The following is an 18,001-nucleotide window of genomic DNA, read 5'->3' as shown; positions in this document are numbered from 1 at the left end:
AGAGAGAGAGAGAGAGAGGGCAAGTGAAGCTAGCTGGCTAGATGGTTGATACTTGATCAGCAGCAGGAATTAATATTTCACTGCTCCCAAGGCTGAGACACTCCAGCAGAAAACATCCAACTCTTGGTTTCTGTCTCCGAGTGCGTGTATGCCCTTGTGAGCACATCATATTTTTTGTGTTGTGTTTGTGTCTTGCGTGTTTTAGGTCTTGTTGCTTGCTCCACTGTTGCTGAGTCTCCGCTTGTGTCTGCTGCTGCTGCTGAATAAATTACAGGGATGTTGAATTAGAGAAGAGTCTAACACTGCTCGGAGATGGTGTCGATGGGCGGGGGGGGGGGGGCGGACAGAAGGACAGGCACGCAGTGTTGCGTATTGGACAGAGTTTCTTTCACACTGCAGATAGCGACCCTGAGGGCAGCTCATTAACTCTTCTTATAACCCTCCCTCCGCGGAGACTCAGACCATCAGAACAAAAAGCTTTTGTTTCCTGAAGACTATCCTGTTACTGAGCGCCAGCCTAATCGTACATCATCACTTAATTATACCAGATGATGCACACGGTCTTCTTGGAGCACCTGTGACTTTAATAACTTGTGTTAAAATCACATAATGTCTTGTAAGCAGTCTAACCTTTTGGCTTTGACAGTGTTTATACACCTTTTATGTAGCAACATGCTCTTCTGCTCAATTATTGCAAAGCAAACAAACTGAAATAATTGATCATGCAGAGCTGAATCAGACACATCCTGATCAACTCATTAAATAGATTTCCCACACTGACCAAGTCTCATATCATATTTTATATATCTTTTCAAATTTAGTTGTGTTTTCAAGTCATTTGTGTCAGTGTTGAGCTACAAAACATTTTGAGCACCAGCTACAGAAAGCATCAATGTACAGTATGAGTATCTAAAGTACCAAACATATTGAATGCTTTCTGATTTTTTATTTATTTCAGATTCAGATCATATTTTGCTAATTTAAATGACTTATTCTTAAATTTGAACCCTGACTTGCATATCGGCCAGTACTTGCTGTGTAAGCTGATATGTAACAAGAAACTGAAACTGTTGCACACAAGTGTCAAAACTTGTTTTTAGATTTTTTTAGATCTCGGTGCTTACAAATACAAATTCAAGTTATTTATTTATTATATTATTGAAATGCTTAATTACTCACATTGGTATTTACCTCAGAAGTCTAGTAATAGTTAAGCTCATATCTGGGGTAATAAACTACTAAAGCTTCACTTTATTGTGTCATCACAGCAGCCTTGATAATCAGGTCAGCTTGTCGTTAATCTTTGCTGGTTGTGAAACTGTGAGCTTTGATCCGGCCCTATTTACAGATACACACTTGACTGTGTGAGAGATTAGCAAAAAGAAACAAGATTAAGCGTAACTGTACGTGTCTGCGAAAGAGAGAGAAAAACCAGTGAGCCCGCTTCTTCTTTTTTTAACACTCCTCCTACTTTAGATTGAAAGCACTAACTCAAACTGCTGGTGTCGTTCAAACATGAAAATGTACATTTTGTACACCTCAACAAACCGCACAGTAAAGGCAGTGTGTCAGCTGGGGAATGTGAAATCAATACTATCCATGATTTAAGAGATTCCATTAGAGTGGTCTGCGGGGATGCACAGGTCAATAAACCATTTAGTATCAGGAACCTTTGCTAACTATTAACCAATAATTAAATTGTGAGGGGGGGGACTGAGAAACACTTAGGTCATGGACACTGAGTTTGTATGTTTAGCTCAAGTAAAGTGTATTTACTCGAGCCAAAGAGCAAACAAACTGAACACACAGAGCTCTTGCACGAATCACTACGACATATAAAAACACACATAATATGATGTGCACACACACACACCTGGCCAAGGCGCTGTGGTCGTAATGCTAATATTAGCTGATACCTTTAATCGAAGATGAGTGTTGGCACTTTTCCTCTGGTGCAGCATGAGGATTTAGTACATTTTGTCCTTGCTGCTGGAACAGCACCTCTTAAAAGCCATGAATCTTACAAACTACAATTATCCTGACCAACAGGGTGTAATACAGTGTTAAATCAAGGCCTTTTACTTCATCTCACACTGTACAGCCCTCTCTGTTCTTTCTCTTTCTGCCTTTAAATCCTCTTCATTGTATTGTATTTTTTAAACTTCAGACTCTGTATCTTGTTTCCTACAACAGTTCCTCCCTGCCCCCTTTTCATTATCACATTGTTTTTAGTAACTCTGGAAGCAGAGAAAGGGTAATGCTTTATTTTGTAGGTCGATCATTTTCAACAAATTTTGTAGTCTGTAGGTATTTACTGGCAAATATTTAGGACATTTTTCAGCGAGGGTGGTGCAGTTTGATACAAATGATAAGAAAAGATTCATGCATAGTTGTGAATTTGCCAAAATTCTTCATAAATTAGACTTGATAATTCTTTAACTGACAGAAAGTACTTAGTTTTCAGTGTCAAACTTTTCTGTCAGATAAACAATTGTATAATTTCTTAAGATCTTTTTTGCATATTTCTCTTTTTGAAATGGAACTGAAGGCAAAGGAAGGAGGGCGGAAAAAAGAAAAAGGCTTCAGGGACAGGAGGGGAGGAATGGGGGCAGAATGAGACAAGTTAGTTAAGGAAACTATGGTTGCTTTATGGTTCATGTTTAAATTATTCTTTATAAAGTCTAATTTAAGATTTAATCTTTCCTCTTTCTATTTTGTCTTTTTTGGATATGAATCCAAATATAGGCGTAATGAATCCTAACTTTAATCAATGAACATTTTTTCAGCTTTTCTTACTATTTTTACCAAATTGCACCAGCCTAAATTAACGAACATGTAAAATAAAGTGTTACCAAATCAAGTACAGTCAACAAGAAAGCTCACATGAAGAGAAAGGAACATACTACATAATGCAGTGTATAACTTTTAATTCTAGGCCTATATTTCATTGTTCACATATAGTTATGGTGACAAGTTTGGATGTCCAAAAAGTCTGCTACTGTATAAAATTCTGAAATATACAAGAAATAAATGGGCATAGAAATTGAAAAAAACCCAACAAATGTAAGTGCTTTTTAAAACATGTTTTTAACTATTTGAAAATGACATATTTTGCATTGGAGTGGTGCCTCGCCTTCCCTTCCTTCCCTTTCCATCCACTGCACCAACACAAACAGTTGGGGTTTGTTTGGTTGGCCTGTTGCTTTGCCAAGAACCTGCTTCTATAAATATCCCCCGTCTCAAAGCTTTACTTCTCCTCTGTGTCTCGTAGGTTTGCTAAGAACCTGTCGCCGGACAAGATCAACCTGAGCACCCTGAAGGGGGAGGGCCAGCTCACCAATCTAGAGCTGGACGAGGAGGTTCTCCAGAGCTTGCTGGATCTGCCCACCTGGCTGGCCATCAACCGCGTGTGCTGCAACAAAGCCGCCATCAGGGTGAGGGACATACAGTGGATAGTTTAAATTAGCTTTATTGCTATAAGAAAATGTATTATATCAGACTTTACCTTTATTGCTGGCTTAAATCAAATGAAACTTAGAAAACTACACACAGGCTGACGCATTAATCAAGACACAAGCAGACACATCTCCTAACACCAATGTCGTGGACACTCAATGAGCATTTGTGCTACATGTGCTCTCTCTGCTGGAGCTGTCTGATGCCCACAGCAGTCATAGTCATCAGTTAAATGCCATGTATAGAAGCAGACTCTGCCACACCCTGGAAACAGTGAATGGAGCTGCAGCTTGACTTTTATTCAGGCCAAGGTCCATTTCCACCTCTTTTCCGCGTCCACCTCTGTAACTTCTTTATTCTTGCCCGAAGCTGCTCCTCAGCTCTTGGCCTCCTCTGTTAAATCCCCATTTTCTCAATTTAAATAAAAAAAAAATCTACTCCCACCCTGTTTGTTTTTATGATTAGTCTGTTGTATTAACTGTGTCATGAACAGTGTGTGTGTGTGGGGCAATGTTATACCTATGAAAAGCTTGTCATTGACAGCAAACCTATGTGGAGCATCACATTTCTGAGGAAGTGAGGTGCTGCCTGGCTTTAGCTTATTGCGAGTTTCATTGTTTACTGTTAAAGTGGTTTAAAAAAAAAGGGAGAACAGTGATGCATATCTCACTTCCTTTCTTTTCAGAAACCCATATCTTTGTGTCTTCCTGTTACAGAAGAACTGAACCATACACTCTTTCCCATTTTAAATCCTTTGCCACACAATAGTTGATTTACTGATTGACTTGGTTGAGTAAAGTGTAAATAATCAACCCTGTACCCTGTAATATATTAAGCTCTCTGGGTACATATAAAAGCATAGCCACACTCATAAGTGGCATAAACTGATGTAAACTGCAGTAAATGTTTCTGCTTTGATGGATTTAAGTCACAGGCGCCCCCTACTGGCACCTTTTTAGCATTTTTATGACAGAGGCAAGGCAAATGAAATGTGTCTAATTCAATTAGAGCTGCTAATCCCAAGCACTGACTACCATGTGAATTTATGACGTCTCAAAGAACGAGTCCCTCTGTGCAAAAATAAATTAATTAATGCAAATGAACATAAACATTTAATCTCTTTGAGTAAATGCCATATAATTTGACACAGGCTTGAATCAAGAGGCTGTATGTTAAGGATTAATGGAGCTCTGGACATGTATGGGAAAAAACTGCCAGTTAGTCTAGACTCATTGATTTCTTTTTCTTCATCTCCGTAGCTACCTTGCCTTACTTTTGACAATTTTGATTTAATTCCAGTCCTGTTTAGCTGCTTTTAATATGATTTTCCACTGACTGGTAATTCAGTTTGTCTCTTGGGAGGACCAAAAGACCAAAAGCTTGACCATGGACCAGAGTACTGTGAAGCTAAAAAGCTTGAGTATCTGTTTTGTTTTCATTGACAGATACCATGGACAAAGTTGAAGACTCACCCAATCTCTTTGGTAAGTTTCACCCTCTATCTCTGTAGCTTAAATAATCTGACAAGTTCATTGCTGGCTTTATATCTGCATTTATTGTCTTTGAACATGAGTTGGACAGGTAGAACAGGTTCCACAAAATTAACAGTACATTAAAACAATTGATTTGGTTTTAGACTATAATAAATGAATCACCTGTACTACTGCATAATTAACTTATCATGATAAATGACTCCGTTAATTACTAGGTGAAGAGCAGGAAACCACTGAATGTGTTGTAGTTATTGGTGTCATCGTAGATCAGGCGTCCTGACCAGAGCCTCACGTACACTCTGTCTCCAGCCTTCAGCGTCAACACTGCCGCGTTGGCCGCAGTGTCATGGCTGTCATTGCCCGAAGTGTCCCAGGTCGACACCACCAGTCGGTCGTTCAACATAAGCGACAAGACCGAGTTGGGCGTTGCCGCTCTGTTGTTGAACATGGTGTATCTGAAGTAGTACACTCCTGATACCTTGGGGGTGAAGATGCCAGTAGCAGGGTTGTAAATGCCGCCGACGTTGGAGATGATTTTCTGATATCTCACTGGTATATTGTGTCCATACGGACCCAGTGAATGTCCTAAAATAGCTGTGAACGCCACCTTTGCTGAACTTCCAGATTTGATGCTTCTGAGCTCCTTCAGCTGCTGGTCCTGATTCTGGTTTACTCTTTGGAGCGCCTCAGTTTGGCTTCTGTAGGTCTGTAGGTTGGCTTCAACAATTTTCATCATCTTCATCATGGCTACAAGGTTTGCTTCTATTACGCTTTGTTTATGTGCCATGGCTGCCAGCTTCACCTTCATAGCAGCCACCTCGCTGCTCTTTGGGCAGCAATTGCCAGTATGAAGGGCACTGGAAACCAACAACAGCAGGAAGGACACACGCTCCATCTTGAACACTCGTCTCCACAAAACCTGAATGGTGTGTGTGGGTGACAGACCTCAGTTCTTTTATATGCTTCCAACACCTGTGGATGCGTGACATTTCGGGAACCATGAATAATAGCAAGGCATTAAAATATGATAGTCCAAACATGTTAAGTCACAGCCTGAAGGTAGTATTTACACAGACATGCCACTGTATGTACAAGACTTTATTGGGAATTTTACCTCGTCAGACAGGTCACTAATTGCATGCAAGTGAAACTTGTCAGTCGTAACATCATTCAAAACTCAACTCAAAATTCAAGACATTAAATTCATCCTCCTGAAAACAGAATAAAAATATATAGCATAAATAACTGTTGTTTATATATTTTGTTTAAATTGCTTATGGCAGTGGGAATTAAGGACTTCTGGTATGTGTTTTTTTTGGGGGGGGCTTAATAGTGGCGCCCTGATGGTAGTAACTGAAAGGACTTGTGCAGGGGTTGGAAGGAATCCTCTTTGATGATGTTGGCTTTCTCTAATATGTAGATCAGTTAAGTTATGCTGCAAAACCCAAGCTCCAAAATGTGCTCTTTTTTTTTCTTTTTTAGCTTTCATTTTATGTGACCTACTGATGGTGTTCATAGCGACTTCGATTGAGAGTTGAAGTGAAAATAAACACTAAGACAGACCACGACTACAGAAGCCTGAAGATATTTCACTGTGATTTTTAAGAAGATAAGAATTAAAAGCTATAAACATTTCTCTTCCTGATGCCTATCGCTTGCTCACTGTTTCAGACTCTGGATAAAGTAGAAATGGAGATGAGCACCTGTGATGAGCCCCGTCCCCCTAACGGCCCATCTCCAATAGCAACCGCATCTGGACAAAGGTGAGTGCTGGATTTGTTTGTTTTATACTTATTATTTTGGTTTTTGGTTGATAAGACTCATATTCTTGCCAAGACTGAAATGATTTTCACCACACAAGTTTGATACAGTCGAAACATTAACTGAGCCATAACTTGCAGGTAATCTGTAATATCATTATCAGGGACCATATAAAGTACATTTTCAAAAGATTTAAGTTGTTTAAGTCAAACTGTCCCTGTAAAGTTAAGTCTGGTGCACTTCTACTTAAGAACAAGAACAATAACTTCTGTATTTCCTACTGGCTGAGCGACCATATCTGTTCTGTCAAAGTTGAACAAGGGTGATCTCGAAATCTGCTAAACCACTGCAGCCTGCTGGAAATCACAGTCAAACAGGAATCAGACACTTGAGTTGTCCATTGGACAGTCAATATTCAGTGATTGGAAACATCACATGACCACACATTTGAACACGTTTTTAATTTGGGTTCAGTGTCACATTTGAAGTATTTGAACTGGTGATAATTCTGTTTCCGACTTTAATAGACTAGTAATATACTCTCATCTCATCATCTTACTCATCTGCCAACCACTTCTTATCACCTTGCTTATTGCTCTGTACCCACGTCTGCATCCCCTACAGTGAATATGGCTTTGCCGAGAAGGTGGTGGAGGGGATGTCCCTGTCCATAAACTCCATAGTGATCAGGATCAGTGCCAAGGCCTTTAACGCCTCCTTCGAGCTCTCCCAGCTGCAGGTCTACAGCGTCAACACCAGCTGGAGCATCAGTGACCTGCGATTCACTCGCATCCAGGACCCTCAGAGGGGAGAGGTCAGTTTTGGGATTTTTTTATGTCAAAGTAGAGACTGCACAACTTTAAATGTACACAATATGTTTCCTGCACACATTTGTCTAACATGCCACCCTGAATATAATGGTCCAGATCCTGACGTTTAAGGAGATCAGCTGGCAGATGATCCGTATCGAGGCTGATGCTATTCAGAGTGCTGAGCACGAGATGTTGAGCGCCCCCATCCGCCTCATCACCAACCAGTCCAAGATACGAGTCACTCTCAAGAGACGGGTCAGTTCCATGCGATTGCATCTTTTAAAGAGAATCACACGTTCACTTTATGAACTTTAATGGACAAGCTGGAACTGTTTTATACTAAAACCAAGCTGATCTGAGCAACATGCTCTCACCAGTTGTGAATATTAGTCTCTCTGTAAGATGTCACAGCCTGTAGGGCCAACTCAAGCAAATATAAAAGACATTTAAATTTTAAATGTGTGTGTGAGAATATTATATTATACATCATATTATTATGAAGTATCTCCACTCATGGTGCGTAGATGACCAGATTGTTTCAGTCTGTGTGTGGTCCGTGAAGCGTGTGCGGTGCATGGTCACATGACTTGTCGGTGTGCAGACCACAGACCAGGTGCTAATAGAAGCTAACGAGCAGGATGACAGTAAACTGGTGGCCAAAAAAAACCTCTGTTATATGATGATATTTTGGATTCAAACTCAGCGACATCGAGCCGAAGGAGGTACTCTGTAAAACAAAACAACCTGTAAACAAGACAAAACACAAACCGAGTCCATAATGTACTTCTTGGCAAAACACATGATGCCCCTGTACTTGGTTAGCAAAGAAGGATTTCAGAAAGTGATCGGGACCTGAGGCTCACACCAGTGATAACACAGCCACATTATAAAAGCAGTGGCGCTTAATCAATGGACGCCTTCACCTATCGTGCAGCCCTATTATATTTGCTTCCAGCAACTGTGGTTGTGTGACAGTTGGGGAACTAGGGGGTATTTAAAATATAGCAAATAGTCAGAAAAGGAACATTTAAGGTAACATGGCCTGGTGCTATGTGCACAGACACGCCAATGTTTGTAATAAGAATTTAATGGGAATTTTACCCACTAATTGCATGCAAGTTAGGTTAGATTAGGTTAGGTTACTTTATTAGTCTCCACCAGGGAGACGATCCTACGCATGTACCGCCATAAATATACACCCCCCCCCCCCCCCAATCAAAGCATTCACACAAGCATTCGCATCACCTCACATCATCCTCACCACATCACCATATCAACCTACCAAAACAATCATTCCGTCATAAATATAGGTTCAGTCACACATCCCAGCACTCCATCACAGACCCTCATTGATCCATTCACTCGCATACAGCCACACACTATCTGGAGTCACGAATACACAATTTCCATACACAAACCCATCACATACATTCATTTCTGGCTGTTAAGAAGCTCGATTGATACAGGAACAAAAGAATGTTTGTATCGATTGTGCCTGCACAAAGGAAGTCTATGTCTCTTCCTAGAATTCAGAAGGGTATATTCACAGTTCAACACATGAGCACTGTCTGATAAAATGGCATTTGCCTGTCTAATAGTCGCCTGCGGATTAAGGGGGGGGGGGGCGTTATTCCCATAATCTTGCCCGCAGTTCTAACTAGGCTTGAAATCTCAGCTGTGGACATAACTGTTAAATTACCAAACCAGCTGGTGATACCATAACGGAGGACTGACTCAATTGTCGCTCTGTAAAAAATCTCCAAAAACTCTGAGCCTACGTAAAAAATGAAGACGCTGATGGATTCTGGCACACACATTGGCCACCTGTGTGCGCCAGCTCAGGTCGCTGTCAACCTTTAAGTACTTAAAGGTTTTCACCTGTTTAATATCTTGGCCATGGATGGCCACAGGGCTTTGGTCACCAACTGATCTAGGATCAAGCAGCATCTCTACAGATATGGTTGTATTAATATGCAGCAGATGCACATCACACCAGTTGACAAACTTGTCAACCGCAGGTTGGTGAACACTTAAATTATTATTTTTGGTGAGCAGGCTAAGAATGACCGTGTCAAGTGAACTTGAAGTGGAGTTGTTGACTTTTATATCTGATTCAGATTCAGAAACTCAGACATAAAATCATCCTCCTGAAAACAAGATAGAAATATAGAGAATAAAGAACTTGTTTAATGTTCTCTCTCGCTCTCTCGCTCGCCTGCAGGGCCAACTCAAGCAATGATTCTTATCACATAATCAAACAGAATGGCCATAAAAGCCCGTGAAGATTTCATATAATGTAGTATGAAGTGCACAAAAGACTTCTGTGTTTGGTTTGTGAAAGTAATTAGCCTCCTTTTGTTTCTTTAGGCTTTTGCAAAGTTGCTGATTAAAGCATTTATTGCAAGACACAAACTTATTCTCCTCCAAATGTGCTGTCACTGCAGTTAAAGCTTGTACTGTGAAAAATCAAGAAGAGGCTGTTTGTGTTTCACTATAATAATTAAAAGCAGTTCAGCAAAGTTCCAGTGAATTGAACTTATCCGTACATGTTTGAAAAAAGGTCCTCACAGCACGATCATTTCCTTTCAAGTATCATATTACATTAATGGGAGCTCTCAGGCTACCTGCACTTGCATAATGGATGTTTTTACTGCTGTCTCTACCTGATGCAGATTAAGGACTGTAACGTGGTGGCTTCCAAGCTGATCCTGGTCCTTGACGACCTGCTGTGGGTGCTGACCGACTCCCAGCTCAAAGCCATGGTGCAGTATGCCAAGTCCCTCAGCGAGGCCATGGAAAAGTCAGCACAGCAGAGGAAGAGCATGGCCACAGAGGACCAGGTGCACATATAACACGAGTCACGCACATAGATACACACATTTTTCTCTTCACTTCTTTCTCAGTCTGTATAAATGTTAATTTCTTACTATTTGTCGGTGTACCTTTCCTTTTTCACATTTTTAACTCCCCCCGCCCCCCTCCCTCCCCCTCGTTCATGCCCTAATTCCACCCTGTGGGTATGAGCCATGTCATCGTCTGATAGTTTGCCCTTCTCTGTATCATTTCCCTGAAGCCATATGGCATCTATCTGCCTACAGCATCTCTGTCTCTCACCATTTGTGTCTTATTTATGGCAATTTAAACACACACACACGCACACACACACACACAAAATATACATACATTCATCGCCTACACTAATTCACACTCATTCACGTTCCAACAGACTTTCTGTGCAGGAGCCAATGTGATTTTAGTCATTTGGTCTAACACTCCATCTGCTGGACGAATTGAATACTGCATGATTGATTTTTTTTAAACTGACAGTGTTTTTAACTGGCTGTTAGTTAAAAAGAACAAACAAAAAACCTTAACACTAACACATCACTGTAAACAATATTACTAAGACCAAATGCAGAAACAACATATAAATCACCAACAACAGCAACACACCAGTACTAATCAAAAACACTCATTATAGTATCAGTACTTTTTTTTTTTTTTTTAAATGTATGTGCCTGCATGCATGATCCAGGTGTCGTCGACGCCCCCATCAGCCCAGCAGGTACGCACCCAGCAGGCATCCACAGCTGCTGATCAGAGCGCGACAATGGCGAAGCTGTTCAGCGCCTACGACGTATGTGAGACTTCCCACCACCTTCAGATCACACACCTGGACCTGCACATCTGTGACGACATCCATGCTACAGACAAAGGTTAGTGCCCATTCTTTCAGATACACAGGAAATGTTTTTTGGATGTTTCACTCTCCACAGCTTTGACTTGAGGTTCTCATCGTGTGTTTGTTTTCCCTGTGCAGTGGTCAATAAGAGGATAACAGGTGGAGCCATGCAGCTGTCCTTCAGCTCCATCACTCTGGACTACTACCCCTTCCACAGAGCAGGTGCGAATCCTGCAGTGATGTCAATGTTACCTCACCATGACTTCACTGTAACTTCCCCATCTTCCTGCATCCTCACTGTAAACTCACACAAATCCTTCTGCAAATGCACCACATGTCGTCTTAGTTATGTCAGGAACAGCTAGGTTGGCACAGCTTCTTATTTGCAGATAGAAGAATTCAGCAATCTTCTCACTCCAAAATTTTGTTTTATTTCATCTTTTACCCTTAAAAATGTGTCTTCCTTTTTTCTTGTCCTAACTTTTTTCCCACTCTCCAACCTCTCCAGGTGACAGCTGTGCTCACTGGATGCACTACAGCGAGGCCACCAAAGCCAGAGAGGGTTGGGCGCGGAGCCTGCTCGATGAGTTCAAGTCCAACATGGAGATGTTAAAGACTGCAGTTCGAGACCAGCAGGGCCCGGCTCCTGGACAAGGTTCTCCACAACACGGTAAACACACACTCATTTAGATATATAATTATAGTTAGAAATGTGTTCTGGGTATGCAGTATGTTTTTCATGTATCTCCTGGCACACACACAGCAACACTCGTCACACGTCGTCACTGTGGGTTTTCTGTCCTCCAGTGTCCCTAAGGGACGATGTGTATGGACCTCTAGGAGGTCAGGAGAGAGCAGGAGAAGGAGTAAGGCTTAGGGAGGCAGATGGAGGACTCCTAGAGTGGAGCCCACAAACACATCCTCCGGCCCAGTGCTGCTGGTGCTTAGAGCCAGGTACCATGGTGTGTGTGCGCACAGCTTGGTGCGGTGATACACACCTTTTGAAAGGCACAGGGGTTTCTAAATTGGAGTGAACTGAGTGGTCGCTCTCTTTGTCTCCCTCTTTGTCGTTCTGTTTTCATTTTTTATTCCTCTTTCTCTACTCTTCCACCTTTCTTTCTTTCTCTCCAGGTAAGATAAGCACCTCTTCCAGCACTTCCTTCAGCCCCCCTCCTCAAAGTCCCAAGACTCAGCTCATGTCCAGCTCCGTTGTTCTCAGGATGGCTGACTTCAGCATCTACCAGGTCACTACAAACAACCCCGATTACTATCATCATGTGGGGGAACAGTGACACTACATACATCTCCACTACCAACTTAAGAGTGATCGTTTGTGTTATTTTGTGTGTGTTGCAGGTGTCAACAGCGGACCAGCGTCGCTCCAGCCCAAAGGCCATGATCTCCTGCAATAAGAAGTCCTTGTACCTTCCCTCAGAGATGCCGGCCATCCACGTGGAGTTCACAGAGTACTACTTTCCTGATGGGAAAGACTACCCCAGTAAGACAAGATGCATTTGCTGTATACTCAAGAAAATAAAATCTTAATCTTCATTAGTAGGTCATGAGCTGTGTAATTGTGTTAATACACCAGCCTTACTTGTTTTGGCAGCGACTTAATATCTTTCACCTCCCTTTGGTGCTCTATTCAACCCATTCATTTTAGCTGTTGGGAAGTCACTGGCTGCTGTGTGGCTGATAGGACATTGATTTTGTGAAACACGCCCACTGCTCTAAATGAGGGATCACCCAATTAATTCATACTACTCACAAATTTACTGCATTAGGAAACATTGTGTGCACAGCTAGAGTTTTTTTCTTATCTCACTAATTAGTTTGTGGCCGAGACAAGAATGAAAAATGTTAATCGGTAACAGTATACAGTGTATGTGATGCAATCCCTAAACATACAGCCATTTCTAACCTCCTCAGCCTTGACCACTGACATCAACAACAGTAAACAGTAGATTTTGTGTTTATGCCAACATTAGACTGTGTTTGAAATATTTAATGTCTTAGAATTTATGTTTTACTTTCAGTTTACCTCCTCTCTGGGATTTTGTTCTCTCTCATTGTGTCTTAAGGATGTTTAACACCATATCTCTGTTCCTCCAGTCCCGTGTCCCAACCTGTACGCCCAGCTGAACGCCCTGCAGCTGGTTCTGGATCCTCGCAGTCTGGTGTGGCTCAATCTTTTCGCCCTCGACCTCAGGCAGAGTCTGGAGCAGTTCATGGAGATCTACAAGCTCAACGACTCGCAGAAACCAGACGAGCATGTTGACATCAAGGTCGACGGCCTCATGCTCAAGGTAAAGAAAAATGCAGAAACTTAACTTCAGGATTAAAGTGTGGAATGTATTTTCTGATATTTACTCCCATTTCTCTTTTTTCCTCTCCGTAATTTTGGTTTCTGCTCTCTCTTAGTTGGTGATTCCCACCGATCGGGACCCCTCCTGTCCCCCTGACTTGCCTCGCTCCATCTCAGTGCAGACTTCAGAAATGGTTGCCACTAACACCCGGCACCCAGCCAACTGCACCCGTTCCCACCTTGAGGCCCTGTTGCAGTCATTCCAAGAGGAAGCCTTCTTCTCTTCCTCTTTCTTCTCATTCCCTCGTTCCTCCTCCTCCTCACCCCTCCTCCATCCCGTCTTCCAGCATCACGCTCATGAACAGGACACCAGGTTGCACGACATCTACCGAGGCCTGGTGGTGCCGACGATGGGGGCGAGCGCCCTGAAGATGCCGGCCGCCACTGACTTTTGGGCGTTGCACTTTGCACAGTTCTGGGTGGACTATGAGGGCACCCGTGGAGGCAAAGGGCGGCCTCAGCCCTTTGTGGACTCCTTCCCTCTCACTGTGTGGGCCTGTCAGCCAGCGAAGCTTCTCCAGCACCAGAAGAAGCTGAGAGACGATGCTGGATTGGGTATCCCCAGAAGCACATCTGTAGAGGCTGTGGGACGCCTGCAGAGGAAACGCTTACTAAAGGAGTATTACAGCACTGAGAGTGCACCGACATCGTCTCAAAGCAACAATGCAACACTGCCACCCAGTAACGGACTGCATAAACCCCTCTCATTGGAAAATTTGCCTTCCTCTTCTCCCTCTTCTTTGGCATCGTCAAGTACAGATGCTGACATACATGTGTTGGTGCATATCCAGAAGCATTTAAGTGCTCAGGTGTGTTTTAGCTGATTGTATTTTTTTCAAAACCACAAATTTACTGTTGATTCATTTGCAAAGCTTGATTCACCACAGCTCATCTGTTATAAAACGTATTATCTCTTTACACCACACAGTCTAATAACCATTGTTTTTGTCTGTGTGTGTGTGTATGTGTCTAGGTGAGCCACCGGCAGTATGTGTTTCTGATGCATCTCCAGCGCAGCATCAAAGCCCTGCAGCAGACCTTACAGCAGGACCTGGAGGAGATGGGCTCCAAGAGAGACCGTAAGGATCCCTCCCAGCATTCCGCAGACCACCAGCCCTTCACCGTCTGCCTGGGACTCCTGCTGAAAAGCGCAGAGGTGTCCCTGCTCCTGAAGCCCGTCACCCAGCCAGAGGGTTCAAGATCTCCTCTGGGGTCAGAGCTCTCCCCCTCTGAGAGCCGAGGAACCCTGGAGCCCGGGAACGACGTCGGAGAGGGTACAGAGAAAAGCGAGAAGGGCGGCGAAGGAGCCGGCTCTGGCGCTTGCACTGTAGACCAGCTGCTATGTGGAGAAGGCTCAGAGAGCAGAGCCACGCAGGGTCCCGCTCCCCTCCTCCCCACCTCCACTCCCACTACGCGTCCCGACTCTAATCATAAAGCCTCACTGGAGGAGAGGACTTCAACTAAGAACTCTGGGAAGTGGAATTCAGATGAAGGAGGCGAGGTGGGAGCAGATGGGTTGGCTGGGGGCGATGCAATGGTAACTGGACTAGACTCCAAACCCCAGAGTGACATGCTGTCTGACCCACTCTGCAACCAAGACTGGAGCGACAAGGACAAGGCTGCAGCTGGCAAGATGCCTCAGTCAATATCCAGGTTTGTCATAGACTGTTACATCAGTTACATCAAGTCTTTATTGAAGTTACTCAGTTACAGATACAGAGTTACTCTGATCTTAGTGCCTTGTTTTAACATAATGTTAAACAACAAGCACATTTTTCTACATCTTTTGGTCTTATTTTAATGTTTTTGCTGCCATTTCTATCAGTAATGAGAACCTCACACTCAAAAAGTTCATTTCTGAGGAACGCTGAAACATATTTTAAAGAAACCCCCACGTTAGCAAAACTTATTTTACAACAAGTTGCCTTAGTCGTGTGATCATTAGGGAATCTTTACATTAGATGTTACTGTGTTTCCAGTATTTAGTAATTACTTCGGTGAATAGAAATGATGGTCAACTCTACCAAAAAGACAGAAAGTTGTAATAAAGTGGATTTTTCCTTCAAGTCAATAACCTACACCAGGTCTTCAACACACTTAGTCTATTAGGTTGTACAAATTATAATTTTCATTTCCACATCACAGGATCATACTCGGGTGTAAAAAAACGTGTTGAAAAATATTTAAAAGTCTTAATTGTTTTCAGCACCTTTCAGGCTGATTCATAAGTAATCTAAAGTACATTTTATGTGACAGTGTTAGATTTCATTTCACTAGAAAACAGTTTTCAGAACACCTGTTCTACTTTTCTGTGCTTAATCTACATAATGTGCCTAATGAAACAACCTCCTTCTCTCTCTAATTCAATCTGTCGACATCTTCGAACACAAGAGCTGCGTGTTGTTTGTCAGTATGGATGTTCAGTCGTCTTCACTTCTTCACATCTGTCATTATAAATGTTGGTGGTGCTCAGGCTGCCGTGTTCTCTCATCTACTGTCTGTCAGCAGCATATTTCCTAACTCATTCTACTCTTCTGGCCTCTTTGACTTTAGCTTTGACCCATGCAAGGTGTGTGTGTGTGTGTGTGTGTGTGTTTTCTCTCTACCAAGGAAAGGAAGTTTGTCTGTCGTTTCTGATCTCCTGAGCTCCTCAAACTCCAGCAGATCCACCTCCCTTTATTCCATGTCCAACATGTAAGGCCCTGGATCTGTGACTAGCTGTACTAATCAGTGTGTGTGTGTGTAGGTTAATGTCTATATTAATGTATGTTTGTGTGTGTGTGTGTGTCCTCGTTCTCGTGACTCTTGGATGAATACAAATCAGTGCACATGTGTGAGTGGACCCCCTGTGGGCATGCATTTGCATGTGTGCATGTCTGTGATATGTCTGTATGCTTTAATGAATTGGTTTCCTCTGTGTTTGGTGTCGACCTGTTGACTCGTGGTGACAGTAGAAACAGGGAGAGCTCCGTGTTTGTGACAGTCGTTTTTTCAGCCTTGTGTTCTCGCTCTTTTGGGAGCCACTTTGATTTTGTTCGTTGTGATTTTTTTTTTAGATTGTTGCTGACGCTTGGGAGGATAGCACACTTGGTTCTTACATGACCTTAAACAGCACCACACAAAGGACTGAAGCAATATTTAATTCATGACTTGTCGAGTAAGCTCTGCCAGCTTTCTAAAGCGCAGTGGTCTCGGCTCAGTGTTGGCATAAGAACGAAATTCCTATGAGAAGCACTGAACCTTTTTCTCTTCTCTTCTTGCCTCTTTAAATAAAAATAATCAGTGTCTCATTTAATTAATCAGTAATAAATAAGTTATTCAGAAATATTGTGCCCAAGAAGGTAACAATAAAGTATTTTTTTGTACCTCTGCTACCTTCACTTCTACACTTGACCCCGAAACTATCTATGTGTGTGTTGTAGTGGTCGTTTGATGCGGGACCGCTCCCAGTCCAGTTTCTCCGTGTCCTATAAGAACATGAAGAAGAGCCCATCCCTGCAGTCCCTGGACAACATCTCCATAGACAGCTACCTGATGGAGGACGGAGACAACTACAGCCTGCTGGAGAGAGGTCAGAGAAACACACACACAAAATTACACACATGCACACATTAGAAGGCCGCTTACAATGTAAGTGATTGAGTGCAAAGTCCTCAATCCTCATTTTCAGTAGAAAATGTAGTTGAATATTTATTTGAAGGTAATATGAGGCTTCAGTTATCCGACTTAATATAATGAAATGTAATATAAGGATCCTTAAATAAACGTTTCTATTATTTTTACATTATATTATCCCTCTATCACTTACATTGTAAGTGCATTATGAAGGGATTTTCTAACAGGATGCAGAATTACAAGAACATTTTTTAATGTTTATTTGGACACCTGACTATTATTATAGGACAGACTTGAAAAAATGTGAATCTGTATATTTTTCAACACCAGTTTCTGCTAGCTGCTGAGTAGCTGCTCTGTATCGTATACTGACCTTTGACCTCTGTGTAGATGGTTGATACAATACAAATTTACACAGGCATCAAGAAATGATCATTATTGTCCTTCATATGTACCTGGAGGTTACTATTACGGCCAGAAGGTGGCAGCATTGTGCTGATAAGCTGTACAATGTTACAGGAAAACATTGATGAAGTCAGTCAATGCATAAAACACAGTGTTAAATGTCTTGTCTGTGGGATTCATGTTTTTATTTCAACTGTTTTTGCACTGCACAGATGACGTGTCCATCTCCGGATTCAAGGACGCAATCAGTGAGCAAAGCGCCACAGAGAGCGGCGCAGAGGCCGTGACTGGTCATGAGCAGGAAGGAGGCGTGTCCCCAGACACCGTTAGCGCCACCTCACAGAGCATTGACGAGCCCACCAAAGATATTGTAAGATGCCAAAAACTAGAGGTTCAGAATAGTCATTTTTCT

At 42.4% G+C, this 18,001-nt stretch overlaps 1 protein-coding gene across 3 annotated transcripts in view; it reads left to right on the top strand.

Annotated features, from left to right (window-relative positions):
- bltp3b (bridge-like lipid transfer protein family member 3B) overlaps positions 1–18,001 on the top strand; it is a 40,523-nt gene that overhangs the window by 12,925 nt on the left and 9,597 nt on the right. For all 3 annotated transcript variants that reach the window (XM_053314236.1, XM_053314235.1, XM_053314234.1), the window contains exons 2-17: positions 3,272–3,434; positions 4,902–4,940; positions 6,621–6,712; positions 7,335–7,524; positions 7,637–7,777; positions 10,195–10,362; positions 11,058–11,238; positions 11,343–11,426; positions 11,713–11,874; positions 12,336–12,448; positions 12,561–12,702; positions 13,317–13,510; positions 13,626–14,378; positions 14,543–15,222; positions 16,992–17,140; positions 17,802–17,959. In XM_053314236.1, the coding sequence (XP_053170211.1) occupies positions 3,272–3,434; positions 4,902–4,940; positions 6,621–6,712; positions 7,335–7,524; positions 7,637–7,777; positions 10,195–10,362; positions 11,058–11,238; positions 11,343–11,426; positions 11,713–11,874; positions 12,336–12,448; positions 12,561–12,702; positions 13,317–13,510; positions 13,626–14,378; positions 14,543–15,222; positions 16,992–17,140; positions 17,802–17,959 (3,409 nt within the window). The remainder of the gene's footprint in view (positions 1–3,271; positions 3,435–4,901; positions 4,941–6,620; positions 6,713–7,334; positions 7,525–7,636; positions 7,778–10,194; positions 10,363–11,057; positions 11,239–11,342; positions 11,427–11,712; positions 11,875–12,335; positions 12,449–12,560; positions 12,703–13,316; positions 13,511–13,625; positions 14,379–14,542; positions 15,223–16,991; positions 17,141–17,801; positions 17,960–18,001) is intronic.

Source organism: Scomber japonicus, chromosome 23 (genome assembly GCF_027409825.1).
Source record: "Scomber japonicus isolate fScoJap1 chromosome 23, fScoJap1.pri, whole genome shotgun sequence".
Lineage (NCBI taxonomy): Eukaryota > Metazoa > Chordata > Actinopteri > Scombriformes > Scombridae > Scomber > Scomber japonicus.
Note: the sequence above shows the minus strand (reverse complement) of the source record. Positions and strands in the feature narration are given on the sequence as shown.